The following is a 17,614-nucleotide window of genomic DNA, read 5'->3' as shown; positions in this document are numbered from 1 at the left end:
CTCCCCTCTAGGAGACAGTGCTTCTCCTTGGGCCCCACCCCGCCTCCCATTCAAGTAGGAGGTGTTGGGACAGTGCGGAGTCTTAGGAGGAAGCCTTCAAAGACACCATGGGAGTCACAAGAAGGTGTTTGTCCCCGAAGGACAGTGCCATTGTAGGATCACTGTCCTGCGAGAAAGGAATCTCCCAAGTACCCTGGACACAGTCTCAACAACGTGGTGCAGCACAGCGGTCTCTTCCAGGATCTTGCTATTCAACTCATGCCGTCCAACAGAACCCACAAATGGCATCTCTCCTATTTCTCCTCCTCTCCATCCGGGTTGAACAACTTCTTACATTCAGTTCCTTATCATGCTTTCTTCATCATGGTAACAGAGGTGAGTGACATTGCATAATTATGCAAACTACACCGGTTATCACATCAAAGTAGGTGACCGACTGCCATAACCCAGTTGAGTGCACGCATTTCCTAAGAGTCTTTTATAAGCCTTGCTGATAAAGGAGGGGACGATACATTTACTGAGCCTCTTCTACATACCAGGTGCTGTGCGATGCACTTTACCTGTTGATGAACTGATAACACCTCATACTAAAGCTGTGATCTCGATGCCAGCATTATCTGTAGGTTACAGGTAAACCTTGATGACATAAATGCTGGGAGCGTTTGAATTCGGATCTTTAAATACAAACAACTTGCATTTTTTCAAAATAACTTGCTGATTTCTTTAAAGATCTGTCCCTACACCCGGGTGGCTCAGTGGTTGAGCGTCTGTCTTCAGCTCAGGTCATGATCCCGGGGTCCCGGGATCGGGCCCTACGTTGGCCTGCTTCTCCCTCTGCCTGTGTCTCTTCCTCTCTCTCTCTCTCTCTGTCTTTCTCTCTGTGTGTCTCATGAATAAATACATAAAATTTTAAAACAAAAAAGAAAATCTGTCCCTAAACCATTGTGTGGCCTGCAACCAGTCACCAATCTTTCTTATCTGGAACCTTCTATTTACGAATCTTTTTGCCTCAAATTCTCTAATTCCACGGAGGTTGGGAGTATGGGTAGGCCTTCACGCAGAGGAACAGTATGTTCAGTTTGGTAGACTTTGCGGCCACAGTCGGTGAGGAAGGCACCGTGTGATAGAATGGCGCCTTGCTTACCTCTCAGTGTCCTGCCTACTTTCGATTTTTGGCAAGGACCAAAGAGAATAAGTACTGCGTGTGAAAGAAGCCTTGTGAATGGTAATGACTTCCGGTATTATATTAACGGAGCTATCATCTCCAGCATCGTCCTCAGTACCCAACCCTGGGGGCAGGCGACCAGCTCTGGCCTGGAGCTAAAACACGGAGTAATTAGTCAAAGGGGCCCTGGTGGGAACAGAACTAGTGTGGGCTTAAGGGAGGAAGGGCAGCCGTGCTAGAAGATTAGAAACATAAAAATGGATAAAAGCTGGGAAAAGGAAATAAATTATAGACTAGACCCAGATCCCTGTAAGTTATGGTCTAATATCTGTCATCCTGGGTTGGGGAGCTCCATCAAGACTCAGTGGGAGAGAAGGAGCCTGAAAATATCCCCAGGTTGGCTGCTCGGATTGTGGATCCTCAGGGAATAAGATGGAAACGCGTGGACCGGTGGGCTCGTGGACCAGCAGGAAATTAGGTAACGAGGGATGGTGGCTCCGGAGAACCACAACCAGACTTCAGCAACTGCTGGCCTGGCCTGGCACGGAGAGCGCTGAGCGGCAAATGTGAAATTGCCCAATTAGGCAGCGCTCTGAGTATTATCGCCAGAGAAGGCAAGCCCAGGCACAGCTGATGAGTTAACCAGATATGATACAGAAAACATTTCCTTCTCCTTTTTGGCTTCAAGTCTCTTTTAAGGCTGTAGGTCTCTCCAGTCCAGTCGTACGTGGGGCCACGAGGAGATGCCTGCGTCCATGGGAGGCCCTGCCCTGCTGTGGCTAGCGCTGCTGCTCTCCTGTAAGTAGAGGTTCAGGGGATCCCCCTGGAGGGACCGAGATGGCTCTGGGGAGCAGCTGGGATAAGAACATTGGCAGTTTTTGTGGTGACTTTTTCTAAGCTCTGTGCAAACCACGGGGCATCTCGCTGGGAATCTGTCGTGCACTCAAGCTGGAGAACAGGGCAAAGCAGGCTGAGCAAGACCAGCTTGAAAGCCAGTTCATGCAATCGCTCTGGCATCTCCCAGAGGGCAAGGGAGGGAGGACGGAGGAAAGAGAGGAAGGAGCTCCTACTCACCCCGGGTCAGGTTCCTGGGAAGATGGTTGGCCCTTAAAACTCTGTGGATGAAGCTCTCATCACTACCCACATCCCCGTCCTTGGGAGTCCCAGAAGGGTGTGTGCAGCCACTAACTTTTCCTCTCTGGACTTTTGCAGCTCCAGGTGTCATGTCATCAGGTGAGTGAGTCCTTGTCCTTGCTCTGTCAGCCTCAACGTGGCTGGGCATACGCCCCCCCCCCCCGCCCCCACTGTTTCCCTCCACTCCATCTCCTCTGCTCTCTGATGATGAGGCATCTGTCCCTCCCCGTCCAACCTGAGCCCCACCTGCACCCTGCCTGTCTTCCTTCTCTCCCCTCTTCGACAGCTTCTAAAGCACCACCTCCTTCCCTTAAGACACCGCCACTCTTTTTATGCAACCACCTCTGTGGAATATATATTTCTTTTATAAATTTATTTTTTATAAATAATAAATTTTTTGTTCAATTTGCCAACATATAGAATAACACCCAGTGCTCATCCCATCAAGTGCCCCCCTCAGTGCCCGTCACCCAATCACCCCACCCCCTGCTCACCTCCCTTTCCGACACCCCTAGTTCGTTTTCTGTGGAATATCTAAATGTGGAACACGTAAACACCTAAGTCCCTCACTGGCACTACCCCACGACTTCATTCAATTCTGAAAACACCATCATCTTAGCCCCGTCACCATTTTGTACTTGAGGCCTTTGTCCGATTAAGTGCCTTGCTGGCGGTCCTGCGGCTAGCCAAGGGCCAGCTTCTAACCCAAGCCCCTTGGGTCCAAGCCTAGCCCTGTTTCTTAACCCTTCCTCATCACCGTCCAGCACTTCTAGCCTTTGGTCAAATTTGTTCCATGTCTCTTTGTTCCTGAAAACCTATTAAGACTGATTCTCTCGGCGCTTCTCACTTCCTTCCAGAATTGACGTGTACTTTTGACTCCGTATGCACTCACAGTTAAATAGTCATAAAAATTTAGAGCTGGGAGAGACTATGTTTCATCGAGTCCAACACATTTATTCATCCATTATTCACACACTCATCCACTCAGTAAATATTTAATGAACACATACTATGTACCAGCCATTGTGCTGAGCTAGGGCTGAACAGGACAGACCTCGCCTCTGTCTGCCCAGGAGCTGCAGTCCTCCCTGGCTTGTTTTTTTTTTAATTTTTATTTTATTTTTTTGGTTGTTTTTTTAATACACTACACTCGTGTCCCATCTTTCCTCGTGGATGGGAAACTCCCTGGGGCCACAGCACTGAGTCCTCCTTCCGTAAGCCTAGGACTCAGGACAGTTTACGAGGGTGGACCGAACACAGACCGTCTAGCTGTTGCCGTGTCTTTGCTCCAGAGCCTGGACAGTTTTCTCTTTCCCCTCCCTTATACCTCTTTCCACAATTTGATCTCCTCAAAGATACCTTGAAACCTACAGTGTTCATGAACCCGCCATGGAATACAATATTGAAGGATGACAATGTGACTCTTACATGTACTGGGAACAACTCCCTTGAAGTCGACTCTGCTGTGTGGCTCCACAACGACATCACTTTGCAAAAGACGACTTCACGTTTGGACATCAAGAAAGCCCAAATCCAGGACAGTGGGGAGTACAGGTGTCGGGAAAATAGATCTGTCCTTAGTGATCCTGTGTACCTAACAGTCTTCACAGGTAAGTTCTGGGACTATGGAAAGATGGATTCCCCCACATGAGGAATGGCTCATCCGAAGCCGGGGAGGCATCAAGTTCTCCAAGGGCCTAGTGCACCGGGGTGGGATTCAGGCCTTGCACTCAGGACCCACCCGCCGCTCTCCTTCCACCCCCGCTCCTGCCCGGCCCTGCCTTCCTCCCCGGTTCTGGCTATCTCCACCTCCCGGTGCTGTCCCTCCACCCCACCTCACCTCTCTTTTCGGCTTGGGGCAGAGGCATAGGACACGTACAAAGGACATGTTGGGTATGTGAACGTTGCAAAGAGCTGAACATCCGAAACAGGATCAAAAGGTCTGATTTCTAAAATTTGCTCCATCATTTCCATGCGCCACAACCCGGACATTAGGTCGGCACTCTTGGTTTTGAAAGACATCCATGTAGATCCCTTACAGGCTCCGCTCTTAACTCAAAAACAAATCTCGTGTCTGCTTCAACTTTGCGTGATTCTTAGTGCATTTCAGTTCTTACAACGACATTAGCCAGGGAACCCAACCCTTGACATTCCACAAACTCATCGTTAATGAGTATTTGTTGGGTACCTACGCACTCCGAGGTGATGGTGTTAGGCGCTGGGGATACCCTGTAAGGATCAGACGTGGCTCTGGGCCTCCTGAGGCGTGGAGCCACATGGGGAAGAGGACATTAAGCAAGTAATTACACACGCATTGTGAAAGGTGGCGTGCATGTTCTGGGGAAGTTTTGGAGCTCACCGCGATTGATAGTAGGACTAGGGAGTCCCCAAGACGCAAGAGGGCAAAGCAGACCTGCCCCAAGGCGAGGGATCCTTGGACAGAACAATTTTATTCCCTCTTAGTGTCCAGAACTGGCACCGACGGAGCTGAAGGGAGCACCGGCTCTCAAGCCGTCCATGGACGGGCCCAGCAGGAGCGTCAGAGTGGCTCTAGGGCCCCAGAGTCGCTTTTCAGGAAGAGAGAGGGTTTATCGATATAGAGGACAGACCCTAAGCATTGTTTCCTCTTTTATTGGCTTTATGGGCCAAGAAGTGGGTTAATGATAAGCCGTGGTTCCTGACGCTTCCTCTGTGCGTGACCACGTCTACCTCTACCTCTGTCCGTGTCTATGTACCTGCCCGTGTGCTGTTACGTGACCTAACACATGCTCTTCAGAGTGGCTGATCCTTCAAGCCTCTGCCAACGTGGTGATGGAGGGTGAGACCGTCCTCATCAGGTGCCATAGTTGGAAGAATTTGAGGCTCACAAAGGTGACCTACTACAAGGATGGCACCCCCATCAAGTACTGGTACGAGAACTTCAACATCTCCATTAGCAACGTCACAACCAGAGACAGCGGCAACTATTCCTGCTCAGGCCAGATCCAGCAGAAAGACTACACCTCTAAAGGCCTCAACATTATTGTGAAAAAAGGTAAGCTGGTAAAGAAAGAGGGGGGCCGGTGGCCGGGGAAGGGAAAGAGAGGACCCCAGGGCCTGGAGCGGCGGCGGGGGCTCTGCCTCATGGGTCCCCTGGGCCGCGGGAGGGGCCTGGGCCGCGGCCTCCGAGGCCTTGTTTGTTTGCCAGCAGTGGTGACACCTGTTCAAGCTGTGGAATTTTTATGAAGACTAAATGTGATATCTGGAAATGGATGTGTAGCCTGTTACGCACTGCCCAAGCATAACGGACCCAATTGCTGGTTTGATCTCAAAGTCCTCTGTGGCTCCTGGGGAGGACACTTATGCTTATCAGGTTGAAAGGCAGTCTCAGAGTTGAAGGGATGAATTCTGTGGGGAGCTTGAAGACGCCGCCGCGCTTGAGGAGGAGGTTGGGGGAGGGAGACCCGCAGGCCGTGGGCTGGGTGCCCCAGTTGGGAGGAGATGGGCCTCCGGGGGACACCGGGCAGGCACCCCACCTCCGGGCCCAAAGAGAAAGATGCTCCCTCCCAACTGCAGAGAAGAGAGGGAAGCCTCTCAGATATCTGCCTTGCTCGGAGGAAATCAGATTTTTTTGCTTGGCTGACTTGGCTCATACCAACGTCTAAAAAATCATGAGACCAAAAGCCAGAATTAAGCCTTATTGTCAATTTTCTGCTACCTGGTCTGAGACCGACGTGCTATTTAACTGTCGCTGGCCTTCCGGGATCCTTATCTGTAAAGTCAAAGGCTTGGTCTAGATGCCACTTGGGGAACTTGAAAAATACTGATGTTTGCATGTTATCTCCCGAGATCTGGATTTAATCGGTTTGGAGGACTGGGCATCAGTATTTTTAAAAGCCCATCAGGGAACGGTCATGTACAGCCAGTGTCGAGAGCCGCCGGTCTAGGCGATCTCTGGGGGCTTCTGACTGTAATGTTCCAGGGCTCTATGATTCTAGGATAATCACGAAAATCAGCACCTTGTAGACGGAATAAGAGAATCAATCACAAGAGAGGGACTTGGAAGGCAGCTTCAAGAAGCTCTAGCCCTGTGTCTTGGTTCAGATGGTAAATGATGAGCGATCAGAAATGAGGCTCCGGTCGCCCCCACCCCCACATGCGTTGTCTCCTTTCCATCCCAAAGTCACATAGGGGCGCTGGTCCCTGAGCTCCGGAAAAGGGGTCACCTTTCCTAGGACCTGCCCCCCCCTTGGGCACACTGGCTGGAGGAGCTGGAGGGAGGGGCTATGGGGCAGATGGCAGGAGTCTAGGGCCTCCGGGAAGCAGACAGAGGAATCCAGACCCATGGGTGCTGCTCTCTGGTCCTGGAAGCCTTAGCACGCTAGCGCTATTGGTCGGAGGACCGCGTCAGGTCCCGGAGGGAGGATGAAGTCGTAAGCCCCGGTCATCAGCTCCTCATATGACTTTTGCTTCTTGTTGCATCTAGAGCCCACCAAGCGAAACAAGTACTCCTGGCTACAATTTCTGATCCCGTTCGTGGTGGTGATTCTGTTTGCTGTGGACACAGGACTGTTTATCTCGACCAAGCAACAGCTGACAGTGCTCTTGCAGATTAAGAGGACCAGGAAGAACAAAAAGCCAGAACCTGGAAAGAACTGATGCCGCTGCCTAAGAAACGTCAGCATCAGCAATCGCTTCTCCATCGTCAGACGCAGCTCACGATGCACACAGGAAGGTCTGCAGTCGTGGCTTTGCAGAACTGCTTCATTCAACCAACTCAAACTGATTAAGTGGCATGTGATAGTAGGTGCTCAATAAACAGCAGTTAGATAAAGAAAAGAATGAGTAGGGTCATTTATTGGCACCTGTCAAAGACAAGTGCCATTTGAATAACACAGCTGAAAACCAGGTAACATGATGCTTCTAAATACGTGAGGCTTGCTAATTTCTTTTGTGCTTCTAGAGGCAAGAACCACGAAGTTCTAGACTAGAGATGCTTTCTCTTAACCACTCGAAGTCTGGACTAGGACTACAAAGACGTGGGGGGATGTTGGTGAGATGGATCATTTTTATGCTCTCATTTCGACATACCATTTATGAGCTTGTAGTGCTGGCTGAATCGGGGGCAATCCTGAGCCCCAGGACTCGAGGGATGAGGCTGAGTCCAAGATTCCCCTGTGATCGTTTCTCCCTCTAACGTCTCCCAAACTCGTCTCCTGAATCCCCTCTAACAGCAACTGAACGGGGTGTCTTAGAGAAATCCTAGCAAATAATACTCACCAAAACTCAGCTCTGCAAACAGATGGATCTCAGGCAAAGACCCAATTTTGGTCTCCCACCCCCCGCCCCACCTTTGCCCATGGAGACAGCTACACAGGGGACTTGGGGAAAGAATTAGGAAGAGATGCAACACATGGTCGGTGCTGAGCATGAGGCTGCAACAGCCAACAAGAGATCAGCTTTGCTGTGATTTAGGACAATTACTAACGTAAGCAGGAAGTGAATCTAGGGGGAGATTTGTAAATACTCTTGAGGTTGAGAAGTCCATTTTCTCCAAAAGATGTTGTTAGACCACAAAGCAGAGAGAATTATTGGAGGTTTTTTTTTTTTAAATATAATATGAATCTCCTTAATACTCTCTACGTTTTTCACAACAAATTAGACAGGTAAGAAATGGCCAGATTCCCAGTGAATAGCCTTGTCACTTGGCTTCACATAAATAGGCCCACTAAGTAGAGAAGAGATTTTTTTTTTTTCCTGCAATAACAGGCCAGGAAAGGTTCCCACGGGATGCTTTTTGGTGTTGTTCTAGATAATTATCCTGCATTTTTTTTAAAAGATTTTATTTATTTATTCATGAGAGACAGAGAGAGAGAGAGAGAGAGAGAGGCAGAGACGCAAGCAGGCCCCATGCAGGGAGCCTGACGTGGGACAGGATCCTGGGTCTCCAGGGTCACGCCCTGGACTAAAGGCGGCGCTAAGCCGCTGAGCCACCCCGGCTGCCCAATTCTGCTGCCTTTAGGGGAAGACAGAAGATCCATGAGTCTCTGGGACCATGGCCTTGCCACTGTCTTCACTAACAACATCTTGCTTCTCCATGTCCTAGACATAGCATCATACACAACAGACCAGAGAGCAAGTGACTTACTCCTTTGTTGGATCTGAGGCCAAATGACCCGAAATGAAGAGTAGAGAGATATTTAACATTGATAGAAAGTCCAGGCTTGAAGAGCTTGAGATACATCTTCTGAAGGGTTTTCTAGGTTCTGGAGCATCACAACTTACCTCCACCTCCCCTTTATCCACACCCAAGCTGGCAAGGGCTCTGCAAAGAGCACACAGCTGGATCTTCAAGCCCCCGTGAACTGTGTGACTGGAGACAGTCACTTGCTAGTATCTGAGATTCCATTTCTTTGTAAAAAAGAGCAGTTTGGACTAGGTGGCCTCTAAGCTCCCTTGAGCCCAGACGCCCTGTCCCGGTGACTTGAGAGCCTACTTCCCATGCGGTGAGTACACAGGTTCAGAGGCTCAGATGCAGCCCCAAGAAGCACTGGTGTGAGTTCTTCCTTCATCCTCCACACATTGTCTCTTCCCTGGATCTGAAATTCATGTTTGTCTGAGACTTCTGTCTCCCATTCATTTCTTCCTGTTTTCTTCTCTGTACATTGCTTGTTCCTTATATAAGGAATGTGGAAGAGAATCAGGACTTTGATATTTTGCGGAGCTCTAAAATATGGCATTTAAAAGGATGTGTTTTTATTTTTATATACACCAAACACTTTGTATACAGCAGAGACGGAATACGTATGTTTACACAGGTGATTGCAATGCAGACAATCCACCTCCTGCGTCTGTCTCAGGGCCTCCTCTGCTACCTTCAATCTCTTACCACATTGGCCTAGGACAGTTCAGAGAGCAAATTTTCCTCCCATAGTTGCTGTTCCAAATCAGCTGCCACAAATCATCATGAATTCCTAATAATTAGAGATTGGTTTTGCTGAAAATCAACTCCGTTAACTCCCTACTGGTGGCCAGTGAAAGACAAATCCCACTGGTCACTTGGAGCATGGAAATTCAGACAAAAGATCCACCTTGGCAGTGTGCTGGGGAACTGAGGGCTCGAAGAGTGGTTCTGCTCTTTCTCTCTTCTCGTGACAAAGGAAGCGGGACAACGGGATCATGTTCCTGCCCCCAGAGATGGGAGCTTTACGTTGAGAATGGCAGAGGCACCTGCCAGCCCAGGTCCCTAGATGACCTTGCAGAGTGGTTGTGTCTTCTTGCCTTCAGTTGTCTGCCTGCCTCTGGACAGTTAGTTACCAAGCCCAAGCCCTCATCTGATGCTCCATCAACCTCCATGGCCTTCCCACCCCCAAACCTTTTCCCTACGACTGTGCCCAGGATCACTGTCGAGTTAGCCTGTATATTATCACCTGTAGCATCCACACTCTTTCCCTTCCTGAAAATTGGAATGACATATCCTCACAGTTAGCCTTTCCTGTATTTGAAATTTTAAAAATCTCACTGAGAGTGGTCAGCAATCTCACTGCCAGGTAATTGAATGGAAATCCAGGGCTGCAATGTAACTGAAAATTGCTCACAGAAAAAAACCCTGAAGATAAAGGAATGACTTTGTGTGGATTCTGAGAAAAGTTCAAAGTTTTATTTTTTTCACCCGTTTCCAAGAGGGTAATACTGCACTACTACCAACTAAACTGAGCCGCAGGAAATATAGTTCAATTAATAGGGTGATTTTAAAAAAATTAATATATAGGTGTCACTGGCCTTCAGCCCTCACTAGAATATATCAAGGCTAAAAATCTGAGTTCTCGGTGGCCAAGTGCTGTCCTAGAAACGAGATCCTGAAATATTGCAGATTAGGATCCTCAGAAAATAGACTCTGATGTGGACTGGAATGTGACCGTTTCTTAGGGAGTGCCCTCAGTACCACCACCTGGGTGAGAGAGAAGGCGGGGGACCCCCAAAGACGGAGAAGCTGAAATGTGATGTAGTTACAGCAAATGCCACCATCTCACAGCTGAGAGCCCTGGAGCTGGGATGGCCCTTTGTAATCACCTTAGATCGAGGGACGGGCGCTGGTCTTCACACCCTGAAGTGGACAAGTCTTTGGAGGCTGTGTACCCTGGGAAGATATGTGGCTGTGGAGAAAGTAGCTCCATGGCAAGAGCAATTTCCAAAGAGCCACTCAACTGACCGCTGTTGGCCCAAAGCCCTCCCAACAGCTTGGGGGGGATGGATGTGTGGGTCCCCAAGGTATGTGATCTGGGTGGGGTCGCACAGTGTCCACAGAGTACAACTGTAGTGGAAGAGCGTGGGGCCCTGGCCGCTGGAACTCTACCTAACAGTTTTTCTGTCTGGATTAAGCAGAATAACTAAGCCTGAATATTTTTATAATTTTGACTATGCACGCAGCAGCGCACCGTGCTGTGGTTTCTACAGACCTGGACACAAAGGCAAAGGACGTTTAGCCTCCAGGTCGTCTTCCAGGTGAATTTTTTTTTTTTTTTTTCAAAGTCAGACGTGTTAACTTGACTCAGAGAATTCCGGAGTTTCCACTGCCTTGTCCCATCCCACGTGACCAGCGACGTCAGGACACTCTCACAGGTGATATTTTGCCTGGGCAGGGTCACCCCATGGCGCCAGCTGGATTCTGGATGCCATAGGAGCCGCGTCTGGAGCTCAGGGTGTGCCCATTCCTCAGCGTGGGAGGCCAGAGCGGGAGAGGAGGATGGAGGAGAAAGGACCCACCAGAGCGCACGTGTTCACCTTCTGAGATACTCACATGGGAATGCTGTTTTTAGGTCAGGTTTTATGTTGGGAGTATCTCAGAAGAAATGTCTGAAGATTAACCTCTGCGGGCTTAGGAGCTTACCAGAAAATTTTTTATTTAAGTCAACCTTCAGACTTCTGCTCATTGATAAGTGTTCTCAGAAGTTGTGGTGAAAATGCTTACATTTCCAACAGCATATCTGAGTTTAGGTCTAGCCCACAAAAGAACCAGGCTTTGCTTAGCTCCTTCCAACCTCTGTGCTTTTCACTCCTGGGTTGGAAATGTGGAAGGTGTTGAACTTTTCAACACGTTCCCCTTTACTGGTGTTTCCTCACCTCACCACCTCCAGGCTGTGGACAACACACCTCTCCGTGCTTGAGAGCTGATGACTTTTTTGACTTCCTATTTGTACCCCTCCTTCCCGGGAATGGCCGGGTAAGGCAGTTCTACCCTGGCAAGTGTGTACCCAGCCTCCTGAAGATTCCTCAGGAATCTGGGGAATGTTAGCAATTAGCAAAAGCAGATTACGAGACGGTCCTCCATGTCCACAGAAGAGAATATGCATGTGTCTCCTCACTTGTTAAAAAGTTGCACAAACTACTCCTACATTCCTTCCAACAGCAGTGAAAGTCTTTCCGAGGTGGCTTCCAAACCCTTTGTTCATGGGCTTTGTAGAACGCTGCCGGTTCTGTGTCTCAATGGAGTTGTGTGGCTGTGTGCACACGTGTGTGACAGGACGTGGGTGGGAGTGACCCAGGCAGGTAAATCTTTCCCCTCTGGTCTTGGGCATTTGCTGAGCATCTCTGAAGGAGGCATGGGAAAACCATGACAAGCTCAAATGGAAGTCCTCAGTTTTAATTCCTTTACTAAAATCTATTCTTCTTGATCTCATACTTAAAAGCCTTACTGACACAGCATTAAAATTAATATACTTTCACAAAATCAAATAAAAGGCTTTCAACAATCTCTCCTTGTTAAGAGGAAAGATTCCGTCCCACGGCTCTGTGCAGAGCATCCTTGACCTCTTTGTTCCGCAGGCTGTACACAACAGGGTTCAGCAAGGGGGTGATGACTGTGTAGGTCACAGAGAGGAGTCTGTCCTGCCCCAGAGAACTCTGGGACTTGGGCTTGAGGTAGATGATGGAAGCGCAGCCATAGTGAATGATGACCACGGTGAGGTGGGAGGCGCAGGTGGCAAAAGCCTTCTTCCGGCCCTCAGCTGAAGTAATCTTAAGGATGGTGGAGATGATGAGGACATAGGAGATGAAGACCAGGCCCATGGGTAGAACGAGGACACAGACACTGACAACAAAGTTGATGATCTCGTTGACAGTGGTGTCCGTGCAGGCCAGCTTCAGCAGGGGTCTCACGTCACAGAAGAAGTGAGAGATGACAAATGCATCACAGAAGGGCAGGCCAAACACAGATGTTACCTGGATGATGGCCATGCTCAAGCCAATTCCCAGTGATCCATATGCCAACTGGACACAGGTCTCTTTACTCATGATAACTGAGTACCGCAGGGGGTTGCAGATGGCCACGTAGCGGTCATAGCCCATGGCCGTGAGCAGGAAGCAGTTGTTGATGCCAAAGGTGAGATAGAAGAAGAGCTGAGTGGCACAGCCTTGGACAGCAATGGGCTGGTGGGGATTCAGGAGGCCAGAAAGCATACGGGGAATGATGGCCACGGTGTAGCAGGTCTCAGAGAGGGACAGCATGCTCAGGAAGAAGTACATGGGGGTGTGGAGGTGACGGTCCAGATGAATAATAGTCACGATGATGACATTGCCACAGAGAGTCAGTAGGTACAGAGTTAGAAAGACAGCAAAGAAGACAAGCCGGTGCTGCCACCCAAAGCTGGAGAACCCTTCCAGGAGGAACTCAGTCACAGCAGTGGAGTTTGGCATTGGCACTGAGGGAGGTCTAGGTCTGGGCCAAGGACAGGTGTGATGAGCATACCATGAAACAGAGTAGGCTAACCCAAGGCCTTCAGTTAAAAAGTGCATCCATCAGCTGAGCAATGCCTTGGACCTTGAGGGTCATCAGTATTCTCCATTGTCATCATCTTGACCCACTCTCTCCTTGGGTTCTACGGAAGTGTTGCCCCAGCATCCTGAGACTGATGGCAGAGAGAGCTCTGAGAGGGAAAGTAGAGACAGAGTAAAGGAAAGATGAGTAGAAGTAATTACCCAGACATCAGGGAGGGGAGTCCAGGTCAAGGAGGAAGCTCGGTGCTATAGTTCCTCCTCAAGCACTCTTGAACTAGTTGGGAAGGATCCAGTGAGGAACAGTAACTGACGTGGAAGACAAAATGTAGCTGAGGCTTGTATCCTTTCAGCACTGGTCAGGATGCACTGTCACAGCCCTATGCCCTAGCACTGCAGGGATTTCTGCTCCCCAGAACCCTATGTAAGGAAGTCCTAGGCTTCACTTCCCCAAGCCCTGCACCTAAAATCCCCGGTGATTGTGAAAGACTAGAAACGGGAGCATTCTGATGAGATGTTCCTCCTGAAAACCCTGCACCAAGTATCCTCTGAGGCCACAGACAACGGCTTGATAAGGTACACTGCAGGCCGTTGGCTTATCTCCTTGAATTCTAGCAGAAAGCCGTATGGAACAGATCTGAGGCCATCCCTTTGAGTAGGGAATGGGTTTTCCTAGTATGAGAGCAAGGATTAAAATTCACCTAATCAGAAAAGGACTGGATGTTCTCTTTTCTCCCTCCAATGTTGCATACTCCGAGCTGAGATAGGGGCAGACATGAACTCATCTCATGTGAGCTCAAAATTAGAAACTACGCAGCGGCAGGTTTAGCCTGGCCCTTTAAACCCATGTCTACTCTTGGTAGAACTCACCATGTTCAACCATTACCTCCATTCAGAAAGCTGAGAATCATCCTTTTCCACGTGGAAAACAATCCCTCCTAAAATTCTGTCCTCTGTCCCCTCCTCCCTGTGCTTTCTACCAACACCCAACTTCTGAGCACACACAGCAATCATTCTCCGGAAGGTCTGCAATGTTCTCCCAACCGAGCTCTCTCATTGCATTGACCTTGGTCCAAGTCCAAACCTGCCTCCTGAATGAATGTTGTCATAACATTTTTTTAAAAGATCTGCCAATGGGATTCACCCAAAGAATACAAAAACATTAACTCAAAAAGATTTACGTGCCCTTATGTTTATTGCAGCATTATGTGCAACAGCCAGATTACCCCAGCCGCCCGAGTGTCCATCAGTAGGTGTGCAGATAAAGATGTGGAACACACACACCATGGAGCATTACTCTTCCATAAAAAGAATGAAATCTTGGCATCTGCAACAACGTGGCTGTAGCTAGAGAGTATAATGCTAAGCAAAGTAAGAGAAAGACAAATACCATACAATCTCACTTACATGTGGGATCTCAGAAACAAACGAATGAAGGAAAAAAGGGATAAGCCAAAAAACCAGATTCTTTATTGTAGAGAACAAACTGACGGTTATCAATGGGGAGGCTGTAGAGGGAGGGATGAAACGGGTGAAGGGGACTAAGAGTGTGCTTATGGTGACGAGCACCGAGTAATCTATGGGGTTGCTGAAGCATTACATTGTGCACCTGAAACTAATGTAACACTGTATGTTAACTACACTGGAATTAAAATAAAAAATTATAAATCTGCTAATGGAGCTTTCCTGCTTAAATTCCTTCAGTAGCCATCCAAAATTTTAAGCATAATGTTTAAAATCATTTGTAAATTGAATATAGTAATGGAACATAGTAATGGCTCCTAGAATCACCGTATTAAAGGTGTTAGTGTATTTGAAGAGCTTGACTGCGGTGGATAGGGGTCTTCAGCCCAGCATTCTAGGATTTATAACAAGCCTGTGATTATCCAGCCTCAATTTTACACATTTTATCATGTCCCTTCCAATTGCTCACATGGACTCCGTCATGTGCTTTTAAAACCTTTCTTGAGGGATCCCTGGGTGGCGCAGCGGTTTAGCGCCTGCCTTTGGCCCAGGGCGCGATCCTGGAGACCCGGGATCAGGTCCCAAATCGGGCTCCCTGCCTGGAGCCTGCTTCTCCGTCTGCCTGTGTCTCTGCCTCTCTCTCTCCCTGTGTCTCTCATGAATAAATAAATTCTTAAAAAAATAAAATTAAAAATAAATAAATAAATAAAACCTTTCTTGAGGTGCACCCACCAGATCCATGTACTGAGACACGTACTATCCCAACACAGACAGGCTTCAGTAGAATAAGATTTTTAGTTTTGCTTTCAATCCCCTTCCTGAAGGCACCCGACGTTCTCCTTCTCCCTTAGACCACAGTAGCCAGTCCAGCTGACACATCTAGGAACAATCTGTAGTGACATCCAGGTTGCATTCCTGGGTGATAATGGTTAGTTCAGAATCCATCACTGGAAAACCACAGTTTTCATTATACTTGCACACTTACGCTGAAATTCATCCAGCTTATTCTTATAACTTAACTTCACTTTCCTGGCAGAAGATTTTACTCATGCCTCTAGCCTAGAATATTTCTGTTTCCTTCCTCCTCCAGACCATTAGTCAGCTCTGAATTACCCACACCTGAAACAACTCCATCCCAGCACCGTTATGTGGGTAGATTCAGCAGAACGGCCAGTGAAGGGGGCACAGAGTGGGATGGCGAAATGAGAAACACTGGCAGGAGCAGGATTACTCATCCACGGTGCAAGAAATGGAGGTGAAGGAAGGAGACAAACCGGGAGGGAGGACACAGATGGACATCAACCTCGAAATTCAGACCGTATCTTTAACTTTGGGGTTGTTACCATTTCTTTCTTTCAAATAAATGACACATACACAAAAAAGTGAAACAAAGCCTGTCCCTGACTCAATCTTAGATGAATATACTACTTACATTTTTTCACCAGGGAGGAGAACTTATTATCTCATTATTCTCTGACTTTTTTTTTAAAGTCTTCTGTGAATAACAAAATTTTGCTTCAAATCCAAGCAAAACCATTTCTTCAGGGGTTCAAAGTATTGAGTACGTCACAAAATGTGAGTGTTGGTATCAGGAACAGAAAGATAACCAAGCCACGGTCCTTGGCCTCACAGAGCTTGGATTTCTGCACGGCCTTTTGAACAGGACCCAATGAAAGGTCCCTCAAGTCTTATGTCCCTCCTCCTTACATTAGTTCACATATCCACCCTTCCAAGATGATAAAAATCACAAGACCTTCTATGAGAGCTCGTGTCCCCTGGTCCACCGGCCACTGCGGGCTCTCTGATGACTACGCGACCGTCAACACACACCATCCCCGCAGATAAGGAAGTGGAAACTCACCAACAGCCTGTTCCTCTGCTTTTCTGAGAGTCACATCCCTCCACTCAGAAAAATTTGCCTGCAATAATAGATATGGGTGTTCTGTTTTGTTTTTACTAATAGTTATAAAGCATTTCCCAGAGTTTTGTCAATGCCCTTCCTGAAATGATTTAAAACCCATCGGTTACTTGAGTTTAGATCACTGTAAAAATAATGCTATTCTACCAAAAGTCTGCAAATTTTCTTATCTGAAGATTACTAACATCTTATTAAGCAGAGCTGTGGTTTAATAGGAACCCCTCCCTCACTGGCTAAGCTTGAGATACCACCCAGAATGTGACACTCGAGAAACTAGAAAGGAAGGAAACGATGCATCGCCCCGTCTTCCAGTGTCTACAAGGGAGGGACAGAAAAAGTCCCATTAAGTTCCTCTGGATTCCCGCAGTCTCCTCTGACAGAAGCTCCTTTTTGGGTCACAAAGCAGTAACTCCGGCTTGAGGTTTCTTAATAAGGTGCAGACTGTCTCAGACTCCTGGGTCTCTCTCCCCAAAACAGCAGCAACTAGTCCCGAGTGACCAGTAGCAGAGGGCACAATCCAAACGGCACAGCGCCTAGAGACCTCATTACTCAGGAAGCTCGTTTGCTGATCCTGGGATTCACATTTTCAGAGACAGACAGAAAGAGTTGGCTTGGCTCTTAAGAGAAATCTCTGGAGTGAAAAGGCTGATTTCAAAATTTGTTGGGTTGGGCCACGGTCCTGCTAAGGTCTGTGCCATACTTCCTGCCCATCTCTCTGGTGCCAAAGGAGAGGAGCTTAAGACCTTGTGGAAATGACTCTTCACATGTGGCACAAGGAAAGCAACAACTGTCAAGTAGGATCCAAGTGTGGACCCCTGCTGCCAGGTCCACCGAGGACTGACCTTCAGATACCCCGCACTGGACGCCGGTCTAAGTCACAGCGAACAATCAGCAAGCCAGTCTCTGACTTGTGCTGTAAGAACTTTGCACTTTTTTACTTAAATTCCAGCTAACATACAGTGTGAAATCAGTTTCAGGTGTACAATATAGGGATTCGACACCTCCATACGACAGCCGATGCTTCTCACAAGCACACGCCTTCATCCCCATCACCTGCTACACCCATCCTTACCCCCTCCCTCCCTGTGACCATCAATTTGTCCCTATAGTTAAGATTCTGTGGCGGGGGGGGGGGGGGGGGGGGGAGGTGCAGTGTCCGTCGGTTGAGCCTCTGCCTTGGG

At 48.3% G+C, this 17,614-nt stretch overlaps 2 protein-coding genes across 2 annotated transcripts; one reads left to right on the top strand and one right to left on the bottom strand.

Annotated features, from left to right (window-relative positions):
- Positions 1-1,853: 1,853 nt before the first annotated feature.
- On the top strand, positions 1,854-7,120 carry FCER1A (Fc epsilon receptor Ia). Its single transcript, XM_025986292.2, has 5 exons — positions 1,854-1,963; positions 2,378-2,398; positions 3,655-3,909; positions 5,076-5,333; positions 6,765-7,120. Exons 1-5 carry the CDS (start codon positions 1,909-1,911, stop codon positions 6,935-6,937), a joined length of 762 nt encoding a protein of 253 aa, XP_025842077.1. The 5' UTR covers positions 1,854-1,908; the 3' UTR covers positions 6,938-7,120.
- A 4,920-nt stretch (positions 7,121-12,040) lies between these two features.
- LOC112910050 (olfactory receptor 10J3-like) lies at positions 12,041-14,998 on the bottom strand. The gene is made up of 2 exons (XM_072760171.1): positions 14,985-14,998; positions 12,041-12,995 (listed from the first exon to the last, which is right to left on the bottom strand). The coding sequence occupies exons 1-2, from the start codon at positions 14,996-14,998 to the stop codon at positions 12,041-12,043; spliced, it is 969 nt and encodes a 322-aa protein (XP_072616272.1).
- Between the last annotated feature and the right edge of the window lie 2,616 nt (positions 14,999-17,614).

This window comes from Vulpes vulpes, chromosome 5 (assembly GCF_048418805.1).
Source record: "Vulpes vulpes isolate BD-2025 chromosome 5, VulVul3, whole genome shotgun sequence".
NCBI lineage: Eukaryota > Metazoa > Chordata > Mammalia > Carnivora > Canidae > Vulpes > Vulpes vulpes.
Note: the sequence above shows the minus strand (reverse complement) of the source record. Positions and strands in the feature narration are given on the sequence as shown.